The 16,754-nt window shown below is 37.0% G+C and overlaps 1 protein-coding gene across 1 annotated transcript in view; it reads right to left on the reverse strand.

The window, feature by feature from the left end:
• Window positions 1–16,754, reverse strand: part of FREM2 (FRAS1 related extracellular matrix 2) — a 115,852-nt gene that overhangs the window by 92,876 nt on the left and 6,222 nt on the right. The window contains exon 2 of the mRNA XM_071552332.1: window positions 13,699–13,788. Within this exon, the coding sequence (XP_071408433.1) occupies window positions 13,699–13,788 (90 nt within the window). The remainder of the gene's footprint in view (window positions 1–13,698; window positions 13,789–16,754) is intronic.

Consider the following 16,754-nt stretch of genomic DNA (forward strand, 5'->3'; position numbering starts at 1 on the left):
GGGAACAGAAATTAATTTTTTTACCCTAGCAAGGAATAAGGCAAGGACTATTAAACTGCATAATAAGCAATTAAAAGGATTTTAAAGGAAGCCGAGATAAAGAGCTACTTAAAAAAAAAAAAAATCTGCATTTACTCATGGACACCACTTTGCCCTGGAACCCCATCCCATATACTTCATTTTACTCTTAATCCCTAAGCTTGTGTTTATCAGGTCCTCGACAATCTCTTATCAGTTCCACACTGGAAAGGTGGGTTGGGCCTGAGAGCTGCAGTTTCAGATACTGTGATCAGCAAGAACTAAAAGCTGACCTAAAAAGTATTCCGTAGAAGTGTGAAAATACCTCTTCACCATCTTTCCTCTCCAAGTAATTATTTTCCAACAAAATTATAGTCTTTCCTATGCAGAAGAAATGTGTCTTTTTTACATACTCTAAAACGGATTACTACTTGAAACAGTATCCCTGCTCTGTGTAGCTGACTGGATAACAGTGTCTATAAGCAACAGCCAGGGTAAAGAACTATTTATGCAAAGCTAAGGAGGAGGAATACCTGCTTTTCTTCAGGTAGAGAGCCAGTTCAGGCATGTCAAGAATCCAAAGTTCAAGACTTAACTGTGAACCATGCTCACCAAAGCAACCTCAGCGTTACATGGGAAAAAACAGGAGTGAAGCAGGAAAGAAAGAAATCCTAGTAGAATATATACTGCTATGTAAACTTGAAGAGGCTAGCTGGATTAAGGACCATAGACAATCCCTTATTATATATAATATATAATTATATAAGGACTTCTATATATTATATAATATATATATAAGGACTTATACTCCTTTTGGAGTAGACTAGAAAGCATTTAGCTCACAGATCATCAGTTCAAGTTAACAGTTAAGCAAAAGTAAAATTACCATGCAAGGGCCACTGAAGAGCTTTAGGAGTGGGAAGTTACATGACCCAGTCATGGAAAGTCATTTATATCCCTGCATTTGGTATCACGTGATGGCACATCCACAGAGAAGCCAGCAATATGATGCGCATGGTATCTCTCTGATCTGTTGAACTCTTCCAAGCAATACAATAATGAGGCAGGACACATGTTGGATAACCTCTATGGGAATAATTTTGCAAAGAAGGGGGGAATCTTTCTAGTCTGATTCTACTTTCTTTTACATAAGGATGGAGTTACTTCATTTGATTATGTCAGAATAACCCTAATCTAGCTAAGAAGAACAGAATAAACAATGGAATTCTATCAAAATATTGCACCTGCATCTATATAAAATATCATTTAAGAAAAGCTGACATATTATGAGGTTTTGAATGTTAAAAAAATAAAGTTGGCAAATTCCAGGTTTTGTAATTGTTAAATGCAAAAGGTTTTTTTAAAATTCAGAAACACTGGTCAAATTTGTTAGGTTTCAATGCTCTTTTAGGTTGGTTTTTTGAATTTTTTTTACTTTCAGGATTTCTTGTGAAAACTTCCCTGAGGTGAAAAATGTTAAGATAACATTAACAAGATATACTTTACAAGAATGTGTGTGGGTGGGAGAGGGATAAGACTGTATGTTGAAATGCTAAGCAAATAAAAACTAGTGACTATATGAAAAGCCATAACAATTCACAGATTTTGAGGTCTGCATCATTCAGCTTTCATTTTATCTTATTTAAATTCTTGGCTTCTCAGCTGTGTGAATTAAAGGTCCTTCTATGACTTTCACAATAGCACTTCTTAGTTTCCTGAAGGATCTTGGAGGGTGGTCAGGGAGAAGTAAGGGTTGTTTCTTAAATACACAATTTGGAAGAATGGCACTGATAAGAATTTTCTGACAATGATATATTTTCTTTTCAGTTTTTTCTTACTAAGCTTCCAGGAGAGTTTTGCTGCTGACTCTAGTTGCATGCAATATCAGTAATAGTTGAGAGTTTCTATAAATTCCTGCTCCATAGATCTCAAGACCAAAAGAGGCATTTGTAATGATTAAGCCTGGTCTGCATTAAAAGAACATAAAATTCCATTCAGTACTTTGTGTTGAATGTAGATTCACAGGTGGGAGTTTTCCAGTAAGAGACCTCTCATTGTAGACATCAGAAAAATTCAGCACTTGCCTCGAAAATCTGTTCCCAGGTAAGAGCATACCCTCTTAAAAACTACGCTCCCATCTCTACGCTGAACTGTTATGCATTCAACTTTCAACCACAGATCCTTGTTATGCCACTTCCTAACATGAGTGAAATATAGAAATCAAGCATTCAAAACCAGCCAGCAGACCAGAAGCAGCTTAGACTCTTTGTTAAGCAAAATCACCATTGTTAAGTTTCATGAAAAAAGCCCTCTTGGGAAATTAAACTTCTCAGGTTTTGTGAAACTTGACAAGATCCACAATTCTTCAATGGAAACATTGCAAACTGTCCAAACTGTAAATTTATGAAACTCAGCATTAGCTAAATGTTAAAGATCATTTTGTCATCCATTGTTATGTCAAAAGTTGCACGGAAAAAGGCCTATAGTAACTCTTTGTGATTATCCTAATACCTAATATTCAATTTCATCCTATCTGTACTCAGTCTGGAGTCATCAAAGAGGACCAAAAAAAAAAAGCAGAAGTGGAATTAAACTTAGTTCACTGCATGAGTCTGAAGAAGTGTAAAAACCTCACAAGTCAAAATGAATATTTTGAAAATAAAATTTTCAAGAAAAAACTACACTAAAAGGTATGAAAACATGAGTTTTAAACAAAGAACCTATAGATGTTTTACAAAATATTTTTCTAGTAATGTGCATATATTCCTTGGAAAGAACAAAACAAAAGAACTGGAGGAAAAAAAGATAGTGTAGAATCTATTTTTTTACCTAAATAATACCTTGCTTATTGATGAGCGGCTAATTAAGCAAAGGCATGCATTTTCCAGCTGGGAAACACAGCTCCATCCCAAAAAGTTTGCACTCAGGCATAAGTAGAAAGTCCTAGGGCCAGGGAAAACTGAGTTAGGCTTTCAAAACAGGAAAGATTATGAAGGAGAAACAAGAGACTTTTCCACCATGACAAATAGCACAGAAAACTCACAAGAGTTGAGCAGCAGCCACAAAGGGCCTGGTCTTGACGCAATGGGACAGACAGTCTGATCTGTGCTTGACAGTGAACAGTTACTCATTCCACATGAAATGACTGCTTCAATGAGAGGGATTCACCTCATATTCCCTATAGCCTAAAGGTTACAGCAGTTTTGCAGGAAATATCTATTTAAGTTCTCTCAGGCAGTAGAGAAAAAAGGTCTCAGATATCTACAGCAAATAAAAGTATGCAATGGCTTATTAAGTAAAGTAAGACACTGTCAATCTCATGTCCTTTCCTACATTTAGCATAATGTCCAGATCAGTCAACAAGCTTGAAAATGTCCACTTTACCCACTAACCTGTGAACCTTGCCAGTGCTGAACACTCTGGTTAATACATTATTAATGCAATTTTATGCACACATGAAAAGGAAATTATAGGCAAAACTGGATTAGAATTCAGAGCAATTGCTCCTGTGACACATCTAAATCTACTCATCCTCAAGGATATGAAGGGAACCTAAACTTATTATGGCTATAAATTCAAAACTTTAAGGACTTCCACTTGATTAGGAAGAACCCAGGAAAAAAATCTCATTCAAAATGCCTACTAAAGAAGTTATCATTTTTATCTTAAATGTACAATACTGCATCACTTATGCCTGAAGAAGCTGTGTGATGCACTCATGTATCTGCCAGAAAAAAAAGGTAATGACTAGTTTCCTTTTTACTAGGATCTCATATCTCTATCCAAAAGACTCTCTGTGAAATTCTCTCAGGAGTGATGTATTTGAGCACACAGCTCTACAAATCTTCTACAGTAACGATGAACCAGTTTGAATGGCATTACTGAGATTAAACAGTGTAGTCAGTGAATTAATTCAGCACAAAGGCCAGGAAAGTCTTAGAATAATATACAGAGTACTTCAGTGGTTTCTTTAACTGCCTTCAGTGTCTTGGGCTCTTGATATCACCAGCTCTGCCTAAATAGGAAACATCAGAATAAGAAATCAAATACTTTCAAGGCCTTAAAAAGAAATTTCTAGGGCAAAATAGTTTTAGGGACAGTGAATAACTGCACGGTATTAGTTATGAGAATCTTATCTTGCATGACCTGCAATTGAACACCACAGCGGTAAGTGGAAAAAATATTCTCAAAGATTTCAGCAATGGAGGCTCAAACCACAAGCCTCTAGGCACAAAGAGGCACTGGGCTTTGAATTAGGCTTCAAATGCTTCTTTAAAGGTATCTTTACAATTCCCTCTCTAATTACTATGTTACACCCTAACTACAAAGCTTTAAAGAGGCAGCAAGGTCTGTGGTAACAGCATTCCTATGGTCTTGAAGAAAATGCACCTTATACAGCAAAGTGACAGAAGTGCTATGCTGGTACTTAAGAGTTAGTGAGATTGGACTTCTGGCAAACATTCAGGGCAATGGCGTACCAAGCTGACTGAATTAATGTTTTACTAATGACTGGAACTTAAACAAGCTAAAATCCATTTTCAGGAATGGGGAAAAAAAATTGTCTTTTCAAAGAGCTTCCTAAGGACTTACTGCTAAATGAAATCCTATCTAGTAGTAAACCCAAAAACTAATTAGTTAAATATGTAAAAGAAAGATTAACTGAAGGAAACCCTAGAGAAAACAAGACACAGTATTCCAATCTAAGAAATTCTCATCTAGGCCAAACTCAAACAAAAATCAATACAGGTCAAATTAATTAATTTACTCTAATGGGATTTTCACTCTGCTTGTATCATTCCTGGCTCTTAACTTCATAGAATCATGTAGGTTGGAAAAGACTTAGAAGATCATTGAGTCCAACTATTAACCCAGCACTGCCAAATCCACCACTAAACTATGACCCTAAGTGCCACATCCACATGTCTTTTAAATACCTCCAGAGATGGGAATTCAGTCACTTCCATGGGCAGCCTGTTCCAATGCCTTCTCTTCTGCTTATAAAACATGTTATCTGCCTTTTCATCCTGGTTGGGTGTCACATAACAGACTCCCACCAGAACATCTGCCGTGTCAGCCTTCCCCCGATTCTTATTCATAAACACTCTACCCTATTGTCACCATTGTTAAGCCCTAGACAACCAAAACACACCGTAACATTGTGTTCTTTATAATGTCAATTATAAAGAATAGGTCATATAATTTCAGGGAAAATTTGAAAGCATCCAAGCAAAATTTGGGCTTATGAAACAAAACTCATGTCTTTGGGTTTCCACAAAGAACACAGAGTTGATTAGGTAAGAATGGTCCTTATATCACAATATGTAGCCAGGCAAACAGAAACTTACAACAGTGAGAGTATTCTAAATTGAGATGAACTAATTACAAAACTTAGATGACAATGTATGCCATAATTCTATTCTCTCAATTTTTAAAATTTAACTTCATTTTTAGTGTATTTCCACATTTATCTTATGTTTGTTTCAGAGGTATTTATCCCTCTCTGTATAAATATCAACCTAATTTTCAAAGAAATTCAGAAACTTCTTGCATACATTTTATTAACTGCTCACATGCGTTATGGGAACTCTAGGGGACTCTACACAGTTAACTGGACAGTGAAGTGATAAAAGCCAAACTTATCCTGAGGGCTATTTAGAATCCCTTGAGTAAAACAAGCTGAGCTGCTGGGAGCAGGGTTTCTTGACAGCAGCCAGTGTCCCTTCTCTAGAACTCTTTTAGAATATCCAAATCAAAAAATATTTCCAACCGACTACCAAGATAATTTCACAAGCTTATTATAGCTCACTTTAGGAATTAGTGTCTTTTTTCTGCAGGTTCTCATGTCACTGGCAATCAGTGTTACTTCTGAGAGTTCTCAATTCTTCCACTTAAGCCTAGTGTGTCTCCTTAATCCATTTAATTCTTGCATTTTGACCTAATTTTACTGCTCATTGTCATGCTTCTTTTACTGATATCTGGGCCTTACTCTATATCATAAGAATATAAAAGCTAAATTATTTTTAAGTAAAAGCCTGTTAAGTATTTACAGGGCTACCTTGAGCATTATCTTCCTTGCCTCTCATCTGACCAGGTCAAATGAAATCAATGGCACTATTCAGCTCAGTAAAGCAAGCGTGATTCAGCTCCAACTGATGAACTGGTAAACTTTGTTGTGACTACATTGTTCTCTAAAAGTGTGATTACTCAGCAAGTGATATCACTTGGAAACAAGAAAAATGTCTATCAACAGGTGATGGTGTTTGAGGCATTTCCCTTCTATCCAACCAGCACAATAGTCAAGGTGCTCATTCCACATGGAAAGCAAGACTATTGGCCTTGACTTAAAAAGAACTGGAATGGAATCAAAACCTCCCCGCACTAAACCCTGATCTGAACCACCAGCCTAAGGGTTACTCTGGAAGGCATTTCTCCTAATTGGTCTGTTCAAGCCATTTTATTCTGTGGAACATAGGTATTAGCAGCAAAAGAGAAATATAGGGCCAAAAGAGAGGAGAAATGAACACAAAGGAATGAGACAGAATTTGCTGGCCCCATGGTAACAATACTTAGTTGGAAAGTGGAATAGCCAAGTCCAGGCTATGTTCCAAAAAGTAATTAAGAACTCATATTCTTGGGCAGCAGCAAATAAAACGGGACAGAATATAACTGAGGGCACATTAGCAGGAGTATGGTATGGGTTAACAACCTTTGAAATGAAGAAAGGAACTGCATCTGAGACTTCCAAGTTTGGACAAAGAGCTCTAACTTCTGTCTAAAAGGCAATTAAAACCACAACCGCTTCTCCTTTTCTAACCCAAGCAAGTACCTAAACCCCTCCCTTCAAGTACACTGCTTGCTTTTATTAAAAAATTATCAATAATCCACAGTGAGGAGCAGAGGAAATCTTCGCTTTTGTATAAAATCACTATTTGAAACAAATAATTAAAAAACCAAAATTCTCTTGCCAAATCAGCTACCTTAATTCCTCTCAAAAAAACCCATTTTGATTCAGCTAGACAAAGAAGACCTTTCCTATGTATGTATTTGGAGGATAAGGTGATATCCAAGTTAGAAATGGAAAATTCAGTAATTTCCCTGTTTCAGTCTAAAATGCCATGACAAAGAGATCAATATAACCAGTACAGAAGTCAATGAAAATCTTTCTGCTGAGATTAGTAAGGCTTGTACTGGACTTTCTATATGCCCCATATAAGAATCTTGGACTCCTGTATACTTTCACAAATGCTTGCTATGCTGTGACCTTTCAGCCACATTCACAATAATGTTCCCATGAACTATTTTTTCATTTATGGTAAGGTTTATTTTTACTTTTTTTTTAATAAAACTGTAGTGTCAAACTAACTATTTAAATCCCCTGGTAATACTTACAGTAAGAAGTGTGACATGTGGAAAATTGTTTGGGTACCAACCAAGAGTATACTAAAACAACAGCAACAAGCCCGGCAACAGACTAGAATCCAATACGGTACTTGGCAAATGATGGCAAACATACTGCCAACATGTGATGCCCTCATTTTTAAGCCAAAGATAAATGTAGTTTCTTGGAAAGACTGGTGTTCCCAAATGCCATGAGAGGTCAAGCAAAGATGCTGCAAATAATTCCCAGTGATATTTTAGCAGTCTGCTTCTTTATGACCTATCAGATATTGAGTCCAAAATGTATGTTCCTACATTATTATTACAGCTCACCCAGGAAAACACATCAGTGTTTTCGCTTTGAAAAACAGCACTGACAACCATTTTAGTTTAGTAATCAAACTAATGGGTGTAATATTATTCTCTCACAAATGAATGAAGTATACCAGAAAGGTGAATCTCCTAAAAAAGTATTTCTTGTTAAGCAAAATGAAGGATGACAAATAAAATGTTTTTCACAAACTTAATGGAGAGTTTTCTCTAAGCACTGGCATAGTGATTCTTTAATAAACAGAATTTATTGCATAAATTTATTTGGGAAAAGTCTATGAAGTTTTCTCAGAACACAGGTTTAAAGGCTAACTCCATGGAATTGTTTTTGAAAGAGTCTTGCTTCAGTGTGGATTTAATCAAAGGTTAGTGCAGAAAATGCAATGCTGTGTTAAGGCATTTAGGGATCCGTAATGAAAAGTTTAAATAAGATTTAGCTAATGATGTAAATCACCAGTTTTAGTGAGCCTTGGCTTTGCGATGCTTTGGCTTTAAGTCAGAAAAGCTGCCCAAAGAGCCTGAAATAAAGCAATTCTTGTTTCCCTAGTGATCCTCACTCCTAAAATGGCCAAGAGAATCTGTTATTACTTCCCCTTTGAAACCATTCTACCCTTGAGGCATGGTATTGCAAGATACCACTTAGCAGTCCTAAAGAAACAGTTTGGAGGACTCCATTTAAGCACTGAGCAGAGAAAGAAGTTAGGTAAGGGAGGGAAAGATTATGGTTCAGATTAAGGCTGAACAGGAAATGGGTCTTCCCTTCTCATGATCTTGGGGTTTTTTTCAGAATGCTCCAGACCAAAAAAGCCCAAATCGGGGTTATCTCATTTTTTTTACTCAAAACTGAAAAATTTAACGGAACTGACTAATGCAAAATATTATTAGTATTGCACTAGCCTCTTGCAACAAAAAATACTGAGGCTCAAAACAGGAATCTCTTCCAGGGGTGCTGCAATCGTGGTTGACAGCTTCTCAAGCTTCAGAAGAAAGGTAGGGGAGGAAGAGGAATAAACAAGGCAAACTACTACAATTAGAGTACTAGACAAATAACAAGCAGGTCAAAACAATGTCTTCTTTTAAAAATATTTGGGAGCAGACCACTATTTAGAAGAGATAAACATTCCTTCACTGACTTTACATGACCTGATCTTGAACATTTCAGAGTTACATACAAAACCTAAATAGGATAAAGAATTTTTCATATATGAATTAGAAAAGAATACAACAATAGTCCTTTACAGAGAGGCTCTGCTCTCTAACTGGCATTCAGCAAACTGCTGCAGTAGTACTGCTACCCCAGAACCGATACCCACCACTGGGCAAGGAATGTATTTGACTCTGGTATTGCCATTGGAGGTATGGAGTTTGTGCCGGGGTTTGACTTTAGTACCAGCTTTGGGGTATGTTTGTTTTAGAATCTGGCAAAAAATTTGCCTTAAACCAGTTCAACCAGTTCCACATTATTTGAAACAGCACATTTCATGAGAAAATACCTTCTATAGATTGGATAGGTGGGCATTAGATCCATATTCTTATTCAATTATTATGAGTTACTGCAGTAACTTCAAAAAATCTCAGGCAAATAGAGAATAAAGTAAACAACAGACTTCAGTTTTAACTGTATATTTTCAGTACACAGTTCATGTAAGGAGTAAAAATGCCTCAAAACACTCACAAGGGATGTAGCGTGAAATTATAGCATGCAGTTTTTTGAAACAGGCACAAGAGCTCAACACACTGGAGCTAATTTCTGTGTCAACTTTCATTCCATATGGATTAGTGCCATTTTGCATAGCTAAAGCCCCAACTCTACACATGCATTTGGCGGTGCCATACATACACAATTTACTTGAGCTTCCAGAGTTGCTGCAGACACTGCAGCTTCTCATTAAAATTATCAGATATAAGTTACTTAATTAAAAGGATCAAGCATTTTCAAGTGGATCTTTTTCTTCAATCTAGTGAGTCTTTCAATAGTGTGCAAACTTACATACCAGAAATACATCCAGGAGTTCAACTATCAGTCTGGATTTGCATTTTTTTACCATCTCATGGGGAAAAAATTCTGCTTTCCCTGCCTTCTGGTAGCATTCATTCCTTTATTAATCACTGAATTAAGGACTTAATAATGTAAACATCAAGATTCACCAATCACATGTTAGCACTTGCCAAGAAGAGTTTTTTCTCCACCTTTGTAATGGAATGTAGACAACTCTTGAGGAAAGTGATTCAACTGAGATTATTTCGTAACTTTTGTGAAAAACAAAATTCCACACTTTCTTCAAGGTTTTGCTAAAATGGACTGATAACACTTTTTCAGCATCAACAGGTATACACATAATTATTTTAACATAAAAATTTAAAACAAAATGAAAATTGTTAACATCAACTACAGTAGTTTCTTTCAAAACATCAGACAGCTAATTCAGCAGCATCCAATACACTCCTCTGTTTTCTTGTTCTGAGTATAACAGAAGTACATGGGCTCACCCACATTATAGGAGATCATCATTTATCCTCAGCTAAATACCTTTATATGAAGAATAAAACCATTTTTTACCTTTACAGAACATTAGTGCTGATAAATAGCCAAATTGTGTTCAATTTATTTTACTTTTTAATTACTCTTACTAAAAATGCCATTTAAAGCCAGAAAAGCACTATAGCCATACATTCCTAGGTAACTGATGCTGAGATAAAACTAGAGCTTTAAAACTCAACCAGTTCTTTATGGTGAAACCTCTAATTTTAGTTTGAATACAGAGGCTTATGCTATCTCTTTTGAATTACAGTCCTGAGGGCTTTCTTTCCTTTTAAATGGCCTTCTTTTCTCTTCATACTGAGCCCATTTCTGTTCTCTTTAGTTACAATGAGAAAGTTTATCGTGAGACAGCCATAATCTCCAGGCTATTCGTCATTTGTCTATACTGCAGTTTTCTTCACCAGCCACCAAGCAACCAACCTTGTACCAGGACCACATTTCATGCTTTCAGATCCTAGGTCACAATTTGGAATGCAGCATGGTACTCACCTTACCCACACTGTGAGAAACGGAGCAGGCAAGGGGCCAAGAGCTGGCTCTTTTCACCTCACTTACCCACCTAGGCTGTTGTTGCCCTAACTTGTTCACTATAAATGCTACCGCATGTAAGAAAATAAACAAAATTCCAGATCCACAACAAAGTTCACACCACTTGTACTTGGTCTTCACTCCTTCTACTTGGTCTTCAGGCAATTGCCTAAGATAATAGACTCAGGCTGCAATCAGACCGAGGCTGACAAAAAGGCTTCTGCATTTGCTCTTGTATGTCATGGTAAAATTAACCATCAAAAGTTGGAGCTAGAGAAAGTCATGCTCTTTTTCTATTTGCAGTTCACAGACCATGAAGAAATATTGCAAGACATGTAGAAAAGTATTTTACAGGCAACCCTACAGGGCAAAATCAACTTTCTAATTCATGTCATGTGAAAATAGCAGGAACAGGTGTTGTATGTTTCCCTCACTAAAGCATGAAAGTTCTGGAAGATAGAAAAAACTTGGGTTGCAATATATGCCTTATTTTAGGGGTTTCTACTTATTTGAAATAGCATTAGCTGAATTACATGAACACATATTAATTCATTGAATCACATTCTGAAATCTCTCTTGGTTTGAACTGGATCACTTATGGACTATTACAAATTCAACTTAAGGAGAGACCCACTTTATAAATTTGTAGCATTAGGCACCATATGGTAGTACAAACCTGCTACTACTGCAAAATTCCTGATACACGGAAGCCTGGAGTGTGCCTTTCTACAGTGGATGTTGATAACCTGTGCTGCATCTTTCACTCAGCTCTTGTGTGTAGGCTCTGAGTACGATCTGGCTTAAAATCAAAATAGCTTAACAATAGTCTTGGTACCACTGAAAGTCTGCCAAAATATACCTGACCTGCAAAACACTGGCTTTGATGTCTTTCTTCCAAGGGTGGGAATATAGTTAAATTGCTGGATTTTTCATCCATTACAGATTCTAAAGATATTGCTAGTAAAATTGAGTTATTTCAGACAGACAACTACTAATGTTTTCATCATGACTTCAACAATTTTAAATGCAGCTTTACAATCTTCATTCAAGTAGAAAATCAGAAGTACTCTGAAATCCAACGAAGCTAATTTTTCACTGTGTCAACAAATAGCCTAAGGAAAGCAAAGACCATCTTACCGTCCAGCTATGTAGTCTGCAAGACAGTAACACTGCCAGCTTTAAAGGCTCTAAAAAAATCAGCAAGCACCTTGTTATCATAATGATTCTTTGTATTATGAAAAATAGCATGTCGTTACACTTGACAGGCTGTTAAAACTCTTCCACAAATAGAAGCAGATGTGGAAGGTAAGCTTTCCAATGAAAGAAAAAGTCTTGGTATAGAGTTGAATATATTAAGTGCAATTTGCTTTGACTACGTATTTGCCACTATGAAGTGTTAAATAGCATGGAGACAGGTCCCATAAATGCTGAGTTGTCAAGGGGTGATTCAGTTTCAAGAACTGATGTTAAACAGATTGCTGAGAGTGAACTTTCCTCAGCCTTAATTACTCCACTCACATGAAACACTGAAACATCTCAAGGCTGAATACTTGCTCACCTACTAGAAGAACAACTTAAAAATCATGAGCGATATCACTGAGGGGTGACATCTATCATAAGAAAGTGATGGTATTACTGTGAAAGATATAACATTCCATGTTCCATTGTCTTTACTTAGCTTTCAATTTCTCTAACCTCTATCAGTTAAAAGAAAATAATTATGGAAAAAAGTCAGGATTTACAAACTCTTATCTCACTACTTAAGTCTCTGCTGTCACAAAGATTCTCAAAGACAAAGACAAGTCCCTAGAGATACTGCCTCTTCTGTGCTTGTCCAGCATAATGAATAGGAAAACATATTCCATTCCCAGCAATGGTAGATGCTGACAAAACTGTTCAATCTGTGACAGACAGGACAAATCCCTTTTTCTCATTTAATACCCTTAATTGGCTGTGCTTCTTGTGAAGCAGTAACACAAGCTGAGTATGTATGAGCTGACAAGCTAATTGGAAGCATTTCTTTTCTAAGAAGTATATTATTAAATCAACTAATAATATTCAGTGCCAATTACTCCTAGAGCTATGTACCACAAATTAAGAAAGGTGATAAAGTAACACAATTCCTGTTGTTACACACAGGAATATCCACATTTAGGAATGCCCACATCAAGTACAGACTTTGGATGGAAAAAAAAAAGCCTGTTAATGCATTGTTTACTCTTTAAACTGTTTTTTTTCCTTGTGCTTTAAAACAAACAAACAATAAATCTCTGTAAATTTCCCTCAAATGAGTACACGCCAGTGTTCTCAGCTTGATTTTTATATTTTCTTTTGCATCTGTAACAATCCTGCAAAACAATATTAGTCAGGAGGATTCACATCAGTCACCCGACAAAGATCTTTGACAAGCCACTGAGGATTCTGTTAAGTAGATAGAATCAAAACTTGAACACTACACAACATGTACATCAGAGATAATGTTTGCATATGAATAGTCTTACAGCTGAAACCTTTAAAAAAGCAGACGACAATAAATATAAATAAAAAATTTAGAACGTTTCTCAAGATAAAAACTTAGGAGAATTTATGTGTAAAGAGCCTGGACAGGGAATAAAAAGGTCAAACTAAAGAATGCCCAGGTATCTGAGTACACTTACAGAATTTCACATTCTTGGTAGAGTAGGTTTAGGTTTTTTTCATTACATGCAATTCCGATTTCACCAACAGTTCTCTTTGTAATCACCAGAAATAGTTCAAAATATAGGAAAACCATAACAAGAATCATAGTCCAGGAGGTAACACAGACTTCCTTCAATTAAATTCAGTATTCTTCAACTCCCAAAGTATCCTTAAATTCTTTGTCTCTAAAAAACAACAAAAACACAGATCTTAGGAGTACTCACCACCATCTTCAACCATGAAATGAAAAATGTCACTGGTGGCATTGTCACCCCCTCGTAAAACATAGCATATCTTCATATCATCGATATCAGCTGGGAATAGTCAGGAAAAACAAATTTTATTTTAAATACTGAAGGTAGGAAACTATTTTTATAGAAAAATTTGACATGTATTAAATAGTTTAGCTTCAACAAGAGAGAGGCTGAGGTTCTCCAGCAGAACACAGGAATTCCAGTATTAACAGCATTGAAGTTTTAGAGGTATCATTCATTCTCTCTCCCTTACTTCCCCCTCTCCAGTGCCTTCTTTCTTTTAAACTGTATTTACAAAACGAACTGAAGGAAAATTTAAAAACATATGTTCAACAGTCAGAACTATTTCATAGTTTTAGTGGTCCATTTTCTTAAACAGAGGTATATCTCCACTAAGATATTGATTCTGCCATTCTTCAACCTAAAAAGTACTGTAGAGGACACTTACAGTGATTGATTTAAAAAACCAGATGCAATTAAACAGACAAGACTTCAGTAAGAAAAAAATGTGATGTACAATTTTGAATCATCAATTGCAATAAAGTATGTAAAAGGTAAACCAATATTTATTAATATTGTGTTTTCTATTTTCCTTGAATACTGATGAGAAACGTACAACACGTGAAAGACTAATTTTGTCACTGTCTTTGCAAGACTGCCGTTGGTAAAAAATCCATTTCAAGAAAGTGTTAGAAATTATTTGCATTAAAATGGAGTTCAAGTACCACCCAAGTTCTCTTATGATGTTAGGGTGGATGCATGAGCAAAAAGGATCAAAAATCACTTTTGTTAAAACTTCACAAAATCTCCAGTTCCAGAAGTAACTAGGCATCTTCTAGGGCAAACGAGTTAAGAGCATTATCAGCAAATATATGTAACTGAAGAATCTCTTCCATAAATGTTTGAAAGTTAAAGACGAAAAAATTCATGGGGCTGCAAAGAGGATGCAAACTCTTCATGCCAATGGAGCAAATAAATCTTTCATTCTGCAAACACACAAGTACTCCGCTCTGTTCATGGGAGTAGCCTTATCAAAGTCCATGGTTCCAGTATATATAAAGATAAGCACTTGAACCAGTGTTTGCAGGACCAGGACCACCTTATAAGAAAAAAAAAGCCACTTATCCAAAGACCTTAATTTTGCCAGAATAATAGCAAAGTAACGACCTGTTTTCTGTTCATTAAGAACATGTTCAGAGTTACTTGAGCAAGCCTATGCTTTCCTTCCACAGCTGATTAGGTTGTGCTAGTTATATCAAAACTTGCCTAGTTGTAAGCACAATCCATTACTCTGTAATTATAGCCCCCGCTAAAAATTAATTTTATATAGAAATTCTCCAGCATAGTTTTGAAATACATCCACCATAATTTTTTATTTAGAAAAATATAACTATGGCCACTAGCATAAGGCAGAAAGCTGTATACTTAGCAATTGCTCTGCCCTCTCCTTCAGTTGCAGGCAATCCGAAAAATCCGATTGCTCATGCTACTTGCACACCATGAATCTTGTTTCACCAATGATACTTTACTGAATATGTTTATAGAATCATAGAATCGATTGGGTTGGAAAAGACCTCCAAGATCATCGAGTCCAACCCTTGGTCCAACTCTAGTCCATTTACTAGATCATGGCACTCAGCACCACGTCCAATCTGTGTTTAAAAATCTCTAGGGATGGTGAATCCACCACCTCTCCGGGCAGCCCATTCCAATGCCTGATTACTCTCTCTGGAAAGAATTTTTTTCTGATATCCAACTTAAATTTCCCCTGACAGAGCTTAAGCCCCGCGCCCCCTTGTCCTACTGCTGAGTGCCTGGAAGAAGACACCAGCCCCCACCTGGCTATAACTTCCCTTCAGGTAGTTATAGACAGTGATGAGGTCACCTCTGAGCCTCCTCTTCTCCAGGCTAAACAACCCCAGCTCCCTCAGCCTCTCCACATAGGACTTGTGCTCCAGTCCCTTCACCAGCCTTGTTGCTCTTCTCTGGACCCGCTCCAGCACCTCAATATCCTTTCTGAACTGAGGGGCCCAGAACTGAACACAGTACTCAAGGTGTGGCCTCACCAATGCAGAGTACAGGGGAAGGATCACTGCCCTGGTCCTGCTGGTCATGCTATTTTTGATACAGGACAGGATCCCATTGGCGTTCTTGGCCACCTGGGCACACTGTTGACTCATGTTGAGCTTCCTGTCAATTAGTACTCCAAGGTCCCTTTCTGCCTGGCTGCTCTCCAGCCACTCTGTGCCCAGCCTGTAGCGCTGCACGGGGTTGTTGTGGCCAAAGTGCAGGACCCGGCACTTGGCCTTGTTGAACTGTTCAGGCTGTCTGTTCATAAAACCACAGGCATAAATCAAGAAATGGGAATGTGAGGTGGTGGAGTGTTATGATGGACTTCACAAACTACTAAGCAGCTTTCAAATTTTATCTGCATGAGACCCTGAACAGCCTCATCTGACTTCAAAGTTGTCCCAGTTTTGAGTAGGGGTTGGACCAAATGACATCCAGAGGTCCCTTCCAACATCAAGTGGAAGACTCTAATCAAGTTTTGCAAGCCCCATATGTTCATTAAACTGGAACTATTCAGCATTTTGAAAGAGGTGGCACATGGCAGGATAAAAGGCCTAAAAACAGGGAAGAGCAAAACATGAAAAGAAAGTGTGTAACAGCAGGTCCAATAGCCAATATAGAGGCTTCTCTAAGTCACTTGCAAAATCTTCACTTACACAAGGATTATTAAGTATATGATAAAAGTTTTTTACTTTTGCCCTGAACATTAGATAATTATTTATCTCAATATAGCATAAGCACGAACTCCTTGTCCTCAGGGAGAGAGAAGTTTCTGGAAATCACAGAAAAAGGTGGAAGCAAAAGTCATGGATGAAAGGGCACGATCTTTTCCCTTCCTTTTTCATCGAATGCCCTGTTGTGTGTAGCGGCTTTGGGTATGAGAGGTTGTGAGTGGCAGGGAGACAAGAATTCTTGGATGAACCCAGGAGGCTACAGTTTTGAGAAGTAATGAGACA

This window comes from Pithys albifrons, chromosome 1 (assembly GCF_047495875.1).
Source record: "Pithys albifrons albifrons isolate INPA30051 chromosome 1, PitAlb_v1, whole genome shotgun sequence".
Lineage (NCBI taxonomy): Eukaryota > Metazoa > Chordata > Aves > Passeriformes > Thamnophilidae > Pithys > Pithys albifrons.